Source organism: Lathamus discolor, chromosome 20 (genome assembly GCF_037157495.1).
Source record: "Lathamus discolor isolate bLatDis1 chromosome 20, bLatDis1.hap1, whole genome shotgun sequence".
Taxonomy (NCBI): Eukaryota; Metazoa; Chordata; class Aves; order Psittaciformes; family Psittacidae; genus Lathamus; species Lathamus discolor.
In genome coordinates, this window is record NC_088903.1 from 499,780 (window position 1) to 516,129 (window position 16,350).

General features: G+C 55.9%; 2 protein-coding genes across 16 annotated transcripts in view; one reads left to right on the forward strand and one right to left on the reverse strand.

Annotated features, from left to right (window-relative positions):
- The window catches only part of MAPT (microtubule associated protein tau), a 45,654-nt gene extending 34,298 nt beyond the window's left edge, over positions 1–11,356 (forward strand). For 8 of the 12 annotated variants that reach the window (XM_065698820.1, XM_065698812.1, XM_065698816.1 and 5 more), the window contains 5 exons: positions 2,200–2,292; positions 2,439–2,531; positions 5,988–6,069; positions 6,621–6,733; positions 8,817–11,356. In XM_065698820.1, coding sequence (XP_065554892.1) covers positions 2,200–2,292; positions 2,439–2,531; positions 5,988–6,069; positions 6,621–6,733; positions 8,817–9,032 — 597 coding nt within the window. In that variant the 3' untranslated portion in view covers positions 9,033–11,356. Of the gene's footprint in view, positions 1–2,199; positions 2,293–2,438; positions 2,532–5,987; positions 6,070–6,620; positions 6,734–8,271; positions 8,428–8,816 lie in introns of those variants that run through there. The other 4 variants (XR_010616720.1, XM_065698810.1, XM_065698818.1 and 1 more) reach the window with 4 other exon arrangements.
- A 2,234-nt stretch (positions 11,357–13,590) lies between these two features.
- KANSL1 (KAT8 regulatory NSL complex subunit 1) overlaps positions 13,591–16,350 on the reverse strand; it is an 86,388-nt gene continuing 83,628 nt past the window's right edge. For all 4 annotated transcript variants that reach the window (XM_065699362.1, XM_065699363.1, XM_065699364.1 and 1 more), the window contains 3 exons: positions 16,159–16,271; positions 14,160–14,406; positions 13,591–13,929 (listed from right to left, as the gene is read on the reverse strand). In XM_065699362.1, the coding sequence (XP_065555434.1) occupies positions 13,660–13,929; positions 14,160–14,406; positions 16,159–16,271 (630 nt within the window). In that variant the 3' untranslated portion in view covers positions 13,591–13,659. The remainder of the gene's footprint in view (positions 13,930–14,159; positions 14,407–16,158; positions 16,272–16,350) is intronic.

The following is a 16,350-nucleotide window of genomic DNA, read 5'->3' on the forward strand; positions in this document are numbered from 1 at the left end:
TCAAAGAATCATAGAATCCCAGACTGATTTGGGTTGGAAGTTCCAGGGCCCTGCAGGGACACCTTCTACTGGAGCAGCTTGATCCAAGCCCCTGTGTCCAACCTGGCCTTGAACACTGCCAGGGATGGGGCAGCCACAGCTTCTCTGGGCACCCTGTGCCAGTGCCTCAGCACCCTCACAGGGAAGAGCTTCTTCCCTCTATGCAGCCTGAATGTCCTCAGCACCCATCCGACCCTCTCTGCACTGCTTCCTTGCACTGTGTGGCTGTGTCCTTGCTGCACGGGTAGAGATGGGCCAGCACCTGGTTCCTCTGAGTGGTGCAGGCCCGATGGCTCTTGTACACATGTTCAGTGACAGACCTGCAGGTCTGATGGCTGCTGCAGTGAGGATTCCCCTCTGCTTGTGCCCTGCAGACCTTGCGCTGTGGCTGCTCATGCAGTGCATGCCATGCTGTGTGAGTGGGTGACTCTGAATGTTTACTGTTGGCATGGGAGGAGGCTTTGAGATGGCCTCTCTTCCCTGTCTGAAATAGCAGCCTGCTTTTCCATTCCCTTCCGTGCTGGTGATTTACTGGAGAATGCACGTTTTGCTTTGTGCTGCAGGCCTGGCTGTTGGACATGAGCAGAGCAGCACGTGTCCATCCAGCTGCCTGTGTCTGGGGGCCCTCCTCATTTCCTGCTGCCCCCAGAAAATGCTGCTCTTGAGGGCCCCTCACATTCACTGTGCACCACTTAAATTGTTTGCTTGTCCTTTTTAATCCAGCTTTTATGAGGGTCTTTTTTCTCTGAATCTCTGTCAGGCAACATGTTTATTGTTGTCACTGAATTGGGGACAATTCATTGCTCTTTGCAGGGGAGAACGGCAGGATGCTCTGCTGGGGATTTTGTAGGACATGAGGCTGCTCTTAGCAGAATGGTTGCAGCTGGAGCAGAAGGGGCTGATCCCACAAGTTTGATTTTTAGAGTGGCCACAAGATGGGTCTGGAGCCTGCTCCGAGTGCAGATTGCAGACCCCCAGCTTAGGGAAACAAATGACATGGGGCCCACACACCAGAAGTCAGCCAGGCCACATCTCTTCCAGTGTTTTTGCATTGTCTGAGCACTTTTGTTTTTGCTGGATCACTGAACATGGCTCTGGCAAAGTGTGGTCTAGCTGAACCTCATCCTCATTTGCAGGATTAGTTGATTTCAACTTGGAAAATGATGCTAGAGGCACGAGCCAGCTTTGGTGCTTCACCAGGGGGGTAGCGAGGAGCAGGCTGGGGATGTGCTGGGATGGAGGGTGAGGTTGCTCGCTCAGCCAGCTTTGGGGACACTGTTGTCCAGGCACTGCACGTGCAGTAGGATGTGCTGCTGCTGTCTTGGAGGATGCTCTGTCTCTGCCTCTCATGAGGGTTGTGCTTCAGATGGGCTTTCTCCTGAGGATCACAGGCCTTGTGTGCCTGCTGGGTTTTACCTCTGGTTTATACTTGCACAGGTTGTAAAGCCACTCCAGTTGGTGTAGGGGAAGGATCAGGGACAATCTTCATCCTTGTGTTGTCTGGAATGTGCATGGAGTCACTCCAGCATAGCTGCACTTCTAAAACACAGACAGGGAAAACAGCTAAATTAGTACATACTAAACGTAAACAGCTTCATTAGCACAGAAGTGTGTGTGTGGTGGGGAGGGCAGGCATGCTTGGGGACTGGAGGGTGACATTAGCATAGTATGTGCTTCCTCTGTGGCACCAAGCCATTTCCAGCCCCTCTCCCAGCTGAGGTGTGTTAGGAATAGGCAATAGACATGTTGCATCTGCTGTCCTTGGGATGGGCTTTCTCTTCGCTCTATCTTTCTTATCACTCTATCTTATCACTGAGCTGAAGCTCAGTGCACTGGTGTTTGCTGCCCAGCAAGTTCCCTGTTTCGTTCAGTGACAGAAAATGGGGTGAGCTGGCTTTTTCTGTTCTGTGGATCTTCTCACTAGTGTTTATGGCCTGAAAACGCAGGCTGCCTCTCTAGCCTGATGTGTCCAGTGTCTAGCTATAACCTGACCACCTCCATCTTCAGTTTCCAACCTGTGAGTTGACATATCTATGCAGCAAGCCAGAGATTCTCCTTAGCTCTTGGCATGGAAGGCAGGTTCCTGCTTGTAGGGATGTAACACATGGTCAAGCTGCAGATGGTCATGTTGTTTCTCACACTCTTTTCTGGCTACCAAAGGTGCAGATTATTAATAAGAAGCTGGACTTTAGCAGCGTTCAATCCAAGTGTGGCTCAAAGGATAATATCAAACACATCCCGGGAGGAGGCAGTGTGAGTACCTTCACACTTTCAATGCACTATAATACTGCTGATTCTAAGTGGCATGTTGTGTACACTAAAGCGCTGATGCTATCTGCAGTGACCTGCCATCAGATAGCTATTGGTGACATGCAATGACTCTTTTCTGGCTACCAAAGGTGCAGATTGTTAATCAGAAGTTGGACTTTAGCAGCGTTCAATCCAGGTGTGGCTCAAAGGATAATATCAAACACATCCCGGGAGGAGGCAGTGTGAGTACCTTCACACTTTCAATGCACTGTAATAATCCTTACTCTCAGTGGCATGTTGTGTACACTAAAGCGCCGATGCTATCTGCCGTCAGATAGCTATTGATGACGTGCTGTCCTTTAACCCCATTAATCCAAAAGACATGGTGAGATGGGCCCTAACAAGTCCTGTACATGTCTGACATGGACAGAACTAACTGACCATGCAGAAACCATGTCTGTAACAAAACATCCCATTAACTGGAAGGTTTGACACTACCTGGAAGACTTGATGCCTCATTGTCTGCAGGATGGGATGCCTCTGGCAGACAGTGACGTAGTTGCTGATGCAGTAGACAGATTTATAGGCAAGCACAGTCCTTGTTGCTTAATAGACTGCTAAACTGCAGATGACTGCACAACATGTGAACGTGCAGGTTCCTGCCCATTCCCATCAGGCCAGTATGATCCATGCAAATATTAAGCTCCTCTTTGCTATGTCCAGCAGTGCCCATGGAGGCTGAGCCTGAAATAATATTGAGTGAATTGATTGGAGCGCTGGCATTTCCAGCTATTCCCAGATAAACAGCTGGACTCGGCTTTCCGTTACTGTGCCAGAAACATGGAGAAACTCCACAGAGGTTGGTGGATTTACACCAGTCCCTCTGGAGACATTGTGGGTCTGGGCAAGATGATGATGGGCTGAGGAGGTGCATCACTGAGACCCCAAACAGTGTGACCCAGGGGCTGTGGTTGCCTGATCTGAGGAAGCTGTCTGGTGCCTCTCAGATGTTCCTGATGGATTTTCTTTGTGCTGCTTTTGATCCCTATGGATGCCCTCCCTGAGAAACTGAGCATTGCAGAGGGCTTGGCATGTAAGCATTGGGACGTAACTGGGTTTGCAACCTCCCTCTTAAATTTGATGTCATTCTGCATTTATTTAACAGGCCAGAGGAGCTGCTTTGCAGAGGTCACACCTCTGTGAAGCAGGTTCCGTGCTTGTTCTGCTCTTTCTTACCCCAGGGTCCTGCTCTGGCTTGGACTGCTTGGTGCTTGGTGGACCACTTGTGACACCAGGAGTTAGTGTTCCTCATGAATCACCTGTGCTGTGGCTGGTCATGAGCTTCAGCACAGTGTGGTGAGCTCATCCTTGTCTCCACTGAGAGCTCACTCCACAGGCAAGAATTTGCAGCTGTAGTGGGTTAAGAATTATCTGGATTTTTGGCTGGAGGTTGTCATCCCTCCCCAGGCTCTGCCAGCAGTGAAAATAGTGGGATCACTGCCTGGCTGCTGTGACATGGAGAGCAGCAGCTCAGCTCGGTGCTTGGACCAAAGCCATGTGCTGACGTTTCTGTCCTGCGCTAGAGTTGTGTCTTGGGGCACCTTGGACAGAGGGGCAATGAGAGCACCAGGGCTTGATGGCCACCACACCTCACCCCTCCTCTGCTGTTTCAGGAGGAATGAGCTGGTGCTGCAGGGACCTGGGGTTGGTACCTCTGTTTTTTAAGCCAGTGGATGCTCCAGCAAAGTGATGTGTTAGGCAGAAGTTGACCTAAGCATTGCTGATGTGGAGAGGTGGGAACCCCAGGTCTCTGTTTCCCAGGCAAACAACTCTGCTAAAATGGGGAGGCCTCTTCTTCTGCTCCCCAGCAGGGATGGTAAAGGGTTAATGGAATCTGTAAAAAGAGAGAAGTTCAATTGCTGATAGCTTGCTCTGGAAATGGGAGATCTTTCAGTCCCAGGTCTCAGTGGTGCCTGAATTCCTCATAGGCCCTTGGGTCACACTGGGATTAGAAAGGCATCAGCTATCCTTTCAGGATCTGCTTCTTGCCTTCTTCCTTCACTGTGCTTTCCTCCTGCCCCATGCATCGAAGGTGTGATCTTTCCCCAGCACTGTCTCTATGTCTGTGTCTGCCATGTGCTCCCAGAGCCAGGGATTGCTCTTCTCCCCTCTCTCTGTCTCCACTCTGTCAAATGTGCTTTTAGATATGCGTGAGCATCGAGACAAGGTAGGCCCCTGGCTCCATGTGTGGCTAGGACGGGATGGTGGCACTGAGCCTCTCTTCCCCCATTCTTTTCCTTGCTGCATGATGGAGGGGGAGTGTTTCTCAGTGCTGTGCACAACCATGGTCCAGCACCTAGCTCTGAGAGTGGTGGGGCCAGCAGGAGAACTGAAGGATGTACCTTCACCCTAGGGCTTTTGAGTCAGCACAGGGTGCTTGGGTGCAATGGAGAGCAGTGGCTATGGTGAATTCTTTGTTCGGGCTCTTGGTCTGGAGGCTGCCTGGCTGCTTGGAGGGGTGAGCTTCTCTGCTGAGGTCCCTTTGGTGGTGGCACATCCTTCCTGAGACCTGTGCACTGTGTGCAGCACACAGTGAAGACACAGATAGCAGCATATGCTTCCCGTGAAGTCCAGGCTATTTCTGAGAGCCAGACTTCCCTGTGAGTAGGAGCCAACCTTGAGGTGCCGTTGATCTCATTTCTCCTGCACAGCCCCACTAGTACAGCAAGTAGTGAGCTGATTCACACAGAACCAGGGTCCAAAGGCACTTCTGGCCTTACGGGGATGTTTTCTCACCCCTTGTCTCCTGCTCCTGACGTAGCTGGTGTGTCTGTGCTGTGGTTGCTGTCCCTGACAGATCCCTGCAGTGGTTTGGTTGGTGTTTTCCAGTGTGGTGTTTAAACCTCTAACGTTACCACTAAACAGCTCCCGTTACCCGTTCCTCGTGTCCTCATGTGTGCGTCTCGTGTCACCCAGTGTCTGTGTGCAAGAGGCCCTGGCCCCACACTGGGCACGGCACCGCCTGGGATGGGGCAGTGTCATGGGATTGCTGGAGATGGGATGGGTAAAACAAGTGAAAAGCAGATCTTAATGTCATGAAATGCTGTTGTGGATCGATAACTGGCATTGCCAGTTGAATTTCTGTAATGGTAACTCCTGCCTGACAGTTAACCTTTGCCTTGCCTTTTTTTTTTTTTTTAACCCTGGTTTCCATTACAGCATCTTTCAGAAATGCATATTTTGGTCACTCTTTTTAAAAGTTCTGTGCACATTGATCATTTCTGTTCTTTCAGTTTTTGTGGACATAAGCTTTATGTTTTACACCAGAAAAGGTATTTATTTTTTACGTTTTTCTCTCTGGTATTATTTCCTTCTTTTGGATGATGTGTATGCAAATCTGAATTAATCACCACTCCACTTTCTCTCTCACTTTAAGCACTTTAAAATTGCCTCTACTTCCCCCCTCTGTGGAGAGGTGATCTCGTGCATGCTGACATGTTAAAGAGAGGCTACTGCACACGGGCATTAATGATCTCCCATTTCTGATGACAGTTTCTTTTGTATCTTTAATCTTTCTGGGGTTTAAGCTGTCCTTTCCCTTGACTCCAGATCAGGTGCCGGTGTGTGTTGTGCCTCCCCCTCCCCACTTGCCCGTGGTGGCCATCCCCTCACTGCCTTCTCCTTTCTCGTATGGACAGGTTCAAATCGTTTACAAGCCAGTCGACCTGAGCCACGTGACATCCAAATGTGGTTCCCTGGGCAACATCCATCACAAACCAGGTACCCTTTGACTCTGCAGCACTGGGTGCGGGTCCTCGGGAGCTCACAGGCTGCTTCCTGGTGTGCACTGAGGGATGGGAGAGGGCTGGAGTGCTTCTCTTCACTCCCTGCACTATGGACCTGAGCATCAGAGTGAGCCCTGGGGTGCTGGACGCTGTTCTCAGCTCAGTGATTGTCAGATCCTCTCCAATCTGCCTGACTGCTCAGTTGTAGGGGAGGGGTCTGGTGTGATCCGTGAAGGTGCCAACACATCCCTGTGAAGGGAAGTGTTTAGGAACAAAGAGGGGGGACTGCTGGTGTTCGGTGGGGTCAGGTTAGCTCCCAGCCCTTGGTTCTGTGGAACAATTGGGATATCTGTCAGCTCTGCACAGCATCCTTTGGAAAATCTGGTTCCCATTTTCCCTGGCTCCGGGATTTCCCACATGACCCTGGGGTCCCTCTTGCTGCTGTTTTCATGCTCCTCGCCCTCTGCTCTGCCTCAGAGTGCTCTGGTTGAGCCGCCTCAGTTGGCTGGCACAGCAGCTAACACAGCCTGTGCTCTTCTCTTGCAGGTGGTGGCCAGGTGGAGGTGAAATCTGAGAAACTGGACTTCAAAGATAAGGTGCAGTCGAAAATCGGGTCCTTAGATAACATCAGCCACGTCCCTGGAGGAGGAAATAAAAAGGTAAAGGGGCACTGGGTTGAGAAGAGGCATTGCTGTTCTGCTGCAAGGGTCTGTCTGCCCTGTGAGCAGGCGTGTGAGCAAAGAGTGGTCCAGGAGAAGGTCCTGCTCACCCAGCTCATTTGTAGACCCCACGGCCTCTCCTCTCTGCCTGCCAGGCAGCACTTCTTTCCCAGGGCTTGGAACAACGTTCTAATGTGGTGTGGTCTGTGCTGCCCTCAGAAGAAAGGGGATCTCCTCTTCCTTCAAGTCTCAGGCTCTGAGCTGAGGCTGACCAAGGGCTGTGCAGGGAGCGGTGTGTGCTTGGGGAGAGTTAAATTGAAAGACAAAAGCCAGCCAGGTCAGGTGACATACTGAGAACTTGGGGTGAGCCGTTCCTGCCAGGGCTTCAGTGGTGACTTCACAGGAAGTCTTAGCTAAGTAAAGGACCTCTACAACCTCTCTTCAAGGACAGCCACGTCCCTTGCAGGCAGGAGCAGGGCGATCAGGTGAGCACAGAGTTGTGTGTCCAGCCTGGTGGCACACATGGTTGGATTTCTCTAGGGAAAAGTGGGATTTATCTTGCTTGGTTTTCAAACGCTTTTTTCTCAATGGGAGGGGAAGTTCTGTTTCAGTTCCTGTGTTCTGGCACTTGGTTCTTGGCCACATTTGCTCTGTGCACTCCCAGCTCTTCACTGGCCTCTGGCTGAGGGATCGCTTAACTTCCTTACCCTTCTCTCTGCTGCTACGCATCAGACTGCCGTGTGCTTCACTAAGGCAATTTCCATCATTTTTATTCCAGTGATGATTCTTTCATATCCTGGCACATTCACTGGGCTGTAGTTTGAAGAACGTGCCTTTTGGAGGTGTAAAAGTGGGACTCAGCAGTGGCATCACCTGCCTCAGCTTTCATGTGGCAGCTTCCCATACCCTGCCTAAATCCTGGAGGTGCAGCATGAGTTCAGATGCTGCCTCACATGCCTTCCTTTGTCCAGCCCATTTTTCCCTTGGCACCAGGGAGCATCCTCAGGCAGTGCTGCTCTGAGGTGGGATGCTCTATCCGCAGGGAGGGGGCAGGACACAGTTGAGACCCATCAATCCTCCACATAGGGTGGCTGAGAGCAGCTCTGCTGCTCCTTCCCCACCCTTGCCCATGTCCACTCCTTGCCCATGTCCACTCCTTGCCCTGCAATGCAGAAGATCCAGGATTGGCCGCACAGTCCACAGCTCTTCAGGCTGAAGCCTGGTTCATGTGCTGCTTCCTCTTGCATTGGGTTTCCTGTGGAGAGCTGGGTGCTCCGAGCTCTGCCACGGACCTGTGCCCACAACAGCAGCTCTTGGATGCACATGGAAGGCTTTCCTCCTCTCTTCAAAGGCAGCTGCTGTTCTTCCTCTGAGCCAGTGAAGGACCCTGTTTTTCAACTCTTTTTCTGCCCGGTTTTCTATTTCTTTTCTCTATTTTTTGTCCTTTTTCCTGCTGGTTGACATTGATTGGATCTTGGGTCTTGTTGCTGATGCGTTTTTTGCACCCCACCGCCCTGGGCGGGTTTCTTCACCTATAGAGAGAGAAAGGCAAGGAAGACAAGACCCGGCCCCAGGCTGCTCAGACCCCAAGCCCAGACCCTGCTGGGTTCCAGGCCCTGGTGCTGGAGCCACTCAGCCCCCCGGAGAGCCAGCTCCCAGCCTTGCACTTGGCTGGGGAGGGCACCAGTAAGTAGCAAACCTGATCCACTGCACCTCTGCTCGCCAGGAGAAGAGGGGTTTGGCTCATGGGAGCAGCGCTTTGTGCCCAGCTGGGCTGCGACGTAAGGGGAAGCTTTGTGTGCTATATGGGAATGCCACCTTTTCCATAAAGCTTTGCTGGGGGAGTGGGAGCAGCCCAGGTTGTGCTTGGCACCCACCGCCACAGCAGGAAGGATTTGGCAGCATCCCTGGATGCTCCAGTCCTGTTGCCCCTGTGGAGTGGGGGGCACTGGGGGCATTGTGCCAACGAACTGAGCTTTCCTCCTGGCTGTGCAGCAGCGATGGAGCCGTTTGCAGGTACAGACAGCCTCGCGTCTGCGGTCTGCATCCTCCCGCCGCTCAGCACCCTCTGCTCTCGTTGCAGATTGAGACCCACAAGCTGACCTTCCGCGAGAACGCCAAAGCCAAGACCGACCACGGCGCCGAAATCGTGTACAAGTCCCCCACCATCTCCGGAGATGCCTCCCCGCGCCGCCTTAGCAACGTCTCCTCCACCGGCAGCATCAACCTGGTGGACTCCCCGCAGCTTGCCACGTTAGCCGACGAGGTGTCCGCTTCGCTGGCCAAACAGGGCTTGTGATTGCGGCCCGGCAGGCAGAGAGGAGGGGAGACGAGGAGAGAGAAAAGAAATAAGAAAGGAAAACAAAACATAATAATCTGGCCTTCTTCCTCTGTTCCTTTTACAGCTGCTTCCCCCCTGTCCCCCCACTGGTTAATGATTTAACCTGCTTTTACTGTTCATTCAGCTCTAGCTCCAGGACTTCAAAATCAGTGACACTATGAGGTAGAAAACCTCCTCTCCCCCTGCTCCTCTGAGTGCACAGCCCCTGCCCCTCCCTGCTCCCCCCTGTGCGGTCCCTCAGCCCCCTGTAAGCTCCTCTGCCCCCCCGTGAGGACCCTTGCTGCCCCCGCCCTGGCAGAGGCTGCGTTCACCACCCCAGGAACGCAGGGAGGGGATCGAGGGGCTGACCCGACCCCCCCCTGCGCCACAATGGGGTCCTCAGGGGAAGGGGATGTCGCCTGCTGCCCGGGCTGGAGGGCTGGCCTGCGGGCAGCACAGGCAGGGCTGTGGGGGCCGCAGCCGGGAGGTGCCCTCCCTTCCTGCATTAAATTTGCCTGCTGATTTGGAAGAACCCGTTTGTTTCCCCCCTGCAAGCCCAGATGTGGATGAAGATAATGCCAGGTACCCCCAGAGCCGCTCCCAGCTCCGGCAGCTGGAGTCCCGCTTGGCACAGGGGTGGCCCCTTGCGGAAGCGGCCCCGGTCGGCCTTTCCCCTCTCCGTGGCTGTGCTGGAACCGCTGAGTGGATGAGTAGAGGCTTTTCCCCCCCCATTCCTTTGGCAGCCCTCGTGTCGTAGAGTAGATTTGTCTGTAGATGCTTGGACCGTGCAGGGTGATTGTTTTCCTGAACGAGCATGTGTTTCAGATAATGCTAATAAACGCTGTCAGTGGTTGTGAGCTGCTCCTGGCGAGGGGGAGGCCCCAGCTCCGGCACTGCATGTCTGCCGGGCACCGAGGGGGGCCCTGCACCTCCCCAGGGCCGGGATGGGGGATGAGGGGCACTCGCAGCTCCCAGGCTGGTGTGGCCCCTGGATTTGGGTGCAGGTTGTGACATTTTGGGGTTGTTCTTTCTTTTGTTTCCCCTGCAAGGTCAGCTAAAGGGATGGCGGAAGTGGCAGCTCCATGGCTCTGCTGGTCTCGTGCCTTTGGCAGCGGTAGGAGACAACTGGGAGGACATTATGGGCAGCTCCCTCTGGTCCCATCTTGCACTTGGCCCCCAGAGGCTGCTCCTGGCACTGCCCTGATCCTGCCTTGAGTCCTTCACCCAGCACCACCCAGGGAGCAGAGCTGGTCCATTTAACCCTCCTGCTGTTGCTGTCACCGCTGTGGCACCCCGGGGAGCGTGCGGGGGGCCCTGGGGCTGCCCTGCGGCCGTCCCCGTGTGCCCCATCCTTCTACAACCAAAGAGGCTGAGAAGTGCTCAGTGCATCCGCCCTGCCAGGGAGCCCCCAGCGCGGGGTCGGAGCCTGCTCTCCCCAGGGCACGGGCACAGCTTGGCTGCTGCTGGGCAGCGCAGGGGTTTCTCTGGGCCAGGACCTGCTCCCAGCCCAGGCAGGAGCTGATTCTGCCCCCCAACTGCTGCAGCCTCTGGGGGCTCCAGTGAGGTCCTGGCCAGAGCCTGCCCAGCACCAGAGGAGGACGCTTGCGCTGGCGGGGACAGGGCAGCCCCAAGAGCTGCTTTGCTGCTGGGGAGAGGCTGGTCCAGCACCATCACGAACCGGTCCCCTGCCAGCGCCCGTGTCTCTTGTGCCGCCGCCTCTCTGATTGTGCTGCCGTCCGTGACCTGTGTGGGTGCGGGATGGAGGAGCTGCTGCGCTGCTTTAGGCCTCTGTAATGCAAGTGGGAGACCCGCCCTTTAAACCCTGTTTGGCTGTGGGATGGTGCATGGCTGAGCCCCCATGCTGGCCCTCGGCTGAGCTCCATCCTGCAGCCCCATCCCCACAGCATCCCCCCAACCCGGCCCCATCCACCCATCGCAGCGCCCGAGCCACGGCCCCAGCCCCGACCCCACCTCAGACCCCGGCCCGAGGGTGACCGCGAGCAGCTGGACCCGGCTGCTCCTTTCCTCCTTGCACCTCTTGGTCTGAAAAGGGTGAAATCCGGCACCGAGTCCCAAACCTGCATTTTCTGCACTCAAAAAGATGAATTCTTGATGCTTGGTCAAGCCCTTCCAGTGTCGGTGCCAGCAGCACGGGCAGCCCCGCGAGGGGAGGGAAGGTTTGATCTCAGTGTATCATTTAGCTTAGCTTCTGTCTGTGCCTGTCCATAGTGTGTCGTGTGTTAACAACTGGTTTACACTGTTGCCGTAAAAGTGGATTTGGAAATAAAGTCATTACTACGAGAGCCGGCGCCGTGTCTGCACGGGGGAGCAGTGGGGAGCAATGGGGTGCAGGGGAAGGATGGGGGATGAGGGGCAATGGGGCTGTTTCCTCAGCTGGAGGATGAGGCCAAAGGCGGCTGCTCTGAGCCCCAGCGATGCCTCGCGCTGCTGCCTGTTCCAGCCCATGATCCCCCATTTACCCCCCCGTTACCAGCACCAGACCCACTCGTGCACCGGTTCCAGCCTGGTGCAGCCGCTGCTGTTTGCTTTGGGGGTTGCTTTTCCCCTCCCCTATCGATCACTCAGACCAGGTCAGGGCTGCCCAGGCTGCTGCTGCCTCCGGACCCCCCTTCCCATCGCCACCACCCGGGGCCATCATCACCTCCTTCCCATGCCCGCCCGCTCCATCCGGCACAAGCTGAGGTTCTCTGCTCTCGGCTGCCCCCCGCAACCCCGCAGCGCCCACAGCAAAACCCACCCCGAGGTGCAGTGACCCTAAAGCACCCAACCACCCCCCAACCGTGTCGTAAAGGGGCCGATGGAGCACAGGCGGAAGAGGCAGATGCTGCCCCGCGTCCCCCCCGCCGCTCACAAACAGACGGCACCAGAACACTTGGTTTTAATGGTGGTTTTTTTTTTTAATCTTTTCTCCTTTTTTTTTGATTTTTTTTTTTTGTTTTTTATAAGCACGTTCGTGCTTTGCCAACAGAATCAAGACATTAACAAAGATCAGCTTCTCGGAAGAAAAGCGTTTCTATAGAACAAGGACATTACACAGCTCAAAGCAGGAAAAGAAAATATTTACAAAATACAGGTGGGGGTTATTTTTTTTTTTCTCTTTTTTTTCATCATTTTTGTGGTTTTTATAATGCTAAAAGGGTTATTCAGAATTTTCAACCTTATAAATAGAAAAGCACTTTATGCGCAGGGCTATGGGAGCATCGGTTTGGGGGGGTGGGGCGGTGGTTTCGTGTGATGAAGAAACGAGGATGAATCCTTTCAACCAGAACAGAACCAAACCCACGAGCTCGTGTTGAAAATTGTGAACACCCCCGACCCTTGAGCAGTTTTAGCGACGATTTCATTACAAAATGAGGGCAAAAAAAAAAAAAAGAAAGAAGAAAAAAGAACAGAAATGGCCTCGGTTGTGGGGTTTTTTTTCCTTTTTTTCCTTGTTTCTGTGGGTGAGGTGGGCGCACACAGGACAGGCACGAGTCCAGCGACAGGACAGGACCAAAGCCACACCGCGGGCACGGGCAAGCAGCACAGATGGGACCGGAGCGCTGCGGGTGCGGGAGCGAGGAACTCGGTTTCCAAAGGAGCAGCGCCCCAAGTGAACGGGTTCGATACCTGCGCTCGGCCTGCGGAGCCGGGGCAGCCCCAGCGCGGCCCCCGCCAGCCCCTGCGCCCTCCTCCCCCATCTCCCCCTTTCTCAGACCAAACCATCGGGGACCCCCGGGATTGCTCCCTCCGCCCCGGGGCCCTCACCCCAACTTCCAGCCCCATCGGGGATCCTGGGACTCGAGCATCAGGCACGGATGTGCCTTTCCCAGCCGGAAGCTGCTGTTCGTCCAACAGCAACCGCCCGGTCCCCAAAGCGTGTCCCTGGAGTGGATCCTGTGCCCGCTCCAAGCACCTGGGATAGGGTCTCTCCCCTCCTTCCACCCCGGAGGAACACCCCAGGTGTAACAGGGCTGCTCCCGAAATCCCGCTCCTCCAATGCGGCTACAAAGGCTCTGTCCTTCCCTCTCCGGTGGGAAGGGAGCTGCTCCCAGCCCAGGGGAGAAGGCAGGAGGAGGCGGCCCAGGGGCAGAGCCCCCTTTGGGATACCTGGAGCTCCAAGCGAGGGGAGGAGGGAGCGCAGGACAGCGGCGGCTGCGAGCCCAGGGCATCGCCTTTCAGCACTGACTCCACTAAAACCTCCCCGGGAGGGGTGCGGAGGAGCCAGGCTTCTGCTGGAGAACTGCCCCGACCACTGCTCAGCCCTGGGCTGGAGTTCATGCAGCCCAGAGGGGAGGGCAGGGAGAAGGCAGGGGGCTGGGGGCTGCTCCCTCCCCCAGGCCTCGCTGCGCTGGGAGTGCTCTGGGGGCTCATTCGTGGGACGCGGAAACACGGAGAGAAAAAAGAAAAAAAGAAAACGAAACAAAACAAAAAACAACAGGAAAAAAAAAAAGGAAAAAAAAAAAAACAGTTTCTAAATTCCTTAAATTCACTAAAAACTGTGAAAATTCCCGGCAGGATGTTTGAATATCAAACGCAGATTTTGGAAGCTTTAATGCCAAGAGTTAGTTCTGTGTTGGTTTTGCTCATGTCTTCCCGTGTGTCTCTATCTGTGCGCTGGCCGCTGAACTGCTGCAGAGGAAGAGGAGGAGGAGGAGGAGGAGGAGGAAGAGGAGGGTGTCGCTGGGGGGGGGCGGCTCTTGAGGCTGCCCGGGTTGGGCAAAGCGGAAGTGCCATCGGGCTCCCGGCAGGATTTGCTGCCCGATGTGCGCCGGGTGCAGCGCGACAACCGGTCCTGGGGGTCACATTGGTCCTCGCACTCTGTCCGGGGGTCGTACGAGAGCGGGAAGGTGCGGCGCTCCCAGGGCTGCACGGCCTGAAGGGGAGAGACACCAGGCTATGGAAAACCCTCCGGGAAAGCTCCTCCTCCAAACCGAACCCACTGCCACCCATTCCCCACATCCGATGGAACTTCCCATGTGCAGGTTCCCAACCGCATCCCCGCAGCGAAGGGGATGAGCATCACCTGGACCGCCCCATCCCAGCGCCTCCAGGAACAAGCCCAGAGCCGGAGCCAGGACCCACCTGCTCGGAGCCAGGACCCACCTGCTCGTCGAAGCTGGCCTCAGGCGTGGAGCACCGAGTGTCCTCACTGGAGAGGAGCCGCATGGAGTCCCGGCAGAGCGGGGTCAGGGGGGCAGAGAGCAGTTCGGGGCTGATGGGGCTGCGCGGAGAGTGGCTGTGGGGCAGCTCCGGGTGCGAGAGGCAGCTGCCCACGTCGGGGGATGCCGGCTGCGGGGTCGAGGGGTTCCCCAGCTGCGGGGTCGTCCGTCCGTCCGTTGATCTGTAAGACCTGAGGGAGGAACGCGCCTCAGAGCCTGGCTGGGTCCCACCAACACCGGGGCTCCGATGCCACCCCAGGACCACCCCCCGGGGACACCGCAGGCACTCGGAGCACCCGCGCTGGGGATGCTGCTGCCCAGGCTCAGCTTCGTCCCATCTCCAGTCTCCATGCGGCTTTCCCGCACCGACGCTGCTCTCCCAGGGCTACGAGTCCCACACATCTCCCACGCTGCGAGCGCTGCAGCAGCAGCACATGAGAAGCCACCCCGTGAGATCAGAGCTGGTTTCTCTGGGTGTTGCCACCATCCCAGTGCCACGTGAGGCCATGGGCGGTTCAAGAACAGAGAGCGGTGAATCAGTGATGCTGATAGTGCAGGAGGAAGGGCACTGCAAAACCCCTGCACTCTGGAACACTTAAACCAAGCCTTAAGGAACTTTGAGCACCATTCCCAGGCAGCAGAGCCAGAGGCTGCAGAGAAACCCAATCAGAGCCCCCCCATCCATGTGCAGCTCCTCAAGGTGAACCCGAACAGCAAGAGGCAACCAAAGGCTGCCAAGGATCAGCTTCCGAAACCTACCTGGGCCAGGAGGAGGTTCACCCGAACACACAAACCCAGCCCCAGGCGGGCCCATCCAGGAGCTGCACCGCAGCCGCTGGAGGGACTCGATGTGCTCCATCAAGGAGCTGTTTAAAAGCTGCTCCAGGAAAAGGCCAAACCCAAGCCATGAGGCAGGGATCTGCTGGAGCAGCTCAGAGGCAGACACTGAAGGGGAACCAAGTGAGTTCACCCCAGGTATTGCCTGGCCCAGGGACTGCACAGCAAGGAGCCAACATGGGCTGAACCAGGCCAGTAACACCAGAGCCCGGGCACCGAGCAGGGACACCAATGTCCCAGCCTCTCCCTGCAGGGGAGCTGCGCCGGGAATACTGGCCCCAGCCCTGGGGGAATCCCCATTCCTTGGCCATGGCCAAGCTGCTCTCCTGCTGGCAGCAGGACCAGAGAGGCCTCTGGAGGTCCCTTCCCAGCAGAATCCTTCCTGAACCAATGGGATGAAGCTGCTCCGGGAAACGGGTGAAACCAGGCACAAACGGAGCGTGGCGGAGGCTGCCTTTGCATCTGCAGGAACCTGGCACAACCGCAACCCCCAGCAGGGCTGAGCTGAAACCGCAACCAAAGAGAAGCGGGCGCGCGCCTGCCCCACCTGCAGCTCAGGGGCGCCAAGCACCGCTCAAAGCATCGGAAATCAACCGGAGAAGAGCAGATCCCTCCTTGTGCAGGTTTCTGATGAGCTCAGCAGCTGGAAGCCATGAGCTCTTCCAGACACCCACTCACAGACAGACACTGCAGGAAGGGAATCGAGCGTCAAGGGAGCAGAGGAACATGAGGACACGCATGGAACTGGAGGCACTGCTCAAAGTGACTGAGCTGAGAGATGTGACAGCACCAGGCTGGGAACCACCACTGCTCCGTGCTCCTGCAGGAAGGATGCCCCGCTCAGCCCCTTCATTGCCCTCTGTACTCCTGAGCTGGGGCATCCCTCCATGCTTCCAATCCAAACGGACAGCGCTGATGTGAACTTCACTCCCCCCTCGGCAGGCCTGCTCTTGGGGATGGGGCCCAAACCACGTAACAACAGCACAAGGTTTTAACCATTTGCATGGATCAGCCAATCTGACGACTGCATCCCACTGCTGGGAATGGCACAGGGGCCACCAGGAGCCCACTGCCCCACGCTCTGTGCACTCAAGTGCTGCGGGTACCTGCTGCCGCGCCGCTGCGGGGGCACGCTCGTGCTCCAGAGCCACCGGGCCCGCTCCATCTCCTCACACTTGCTGTGCCGAGCAGAGAAGGCTGCATCAGACAAGTCCTCGACCTGGAAGGGAAGCGGACAGGCCCTGGTCAGAGCTTGCATGTATTAAATACGCACCCACGTGCAGTCTGCCCAGCATTAG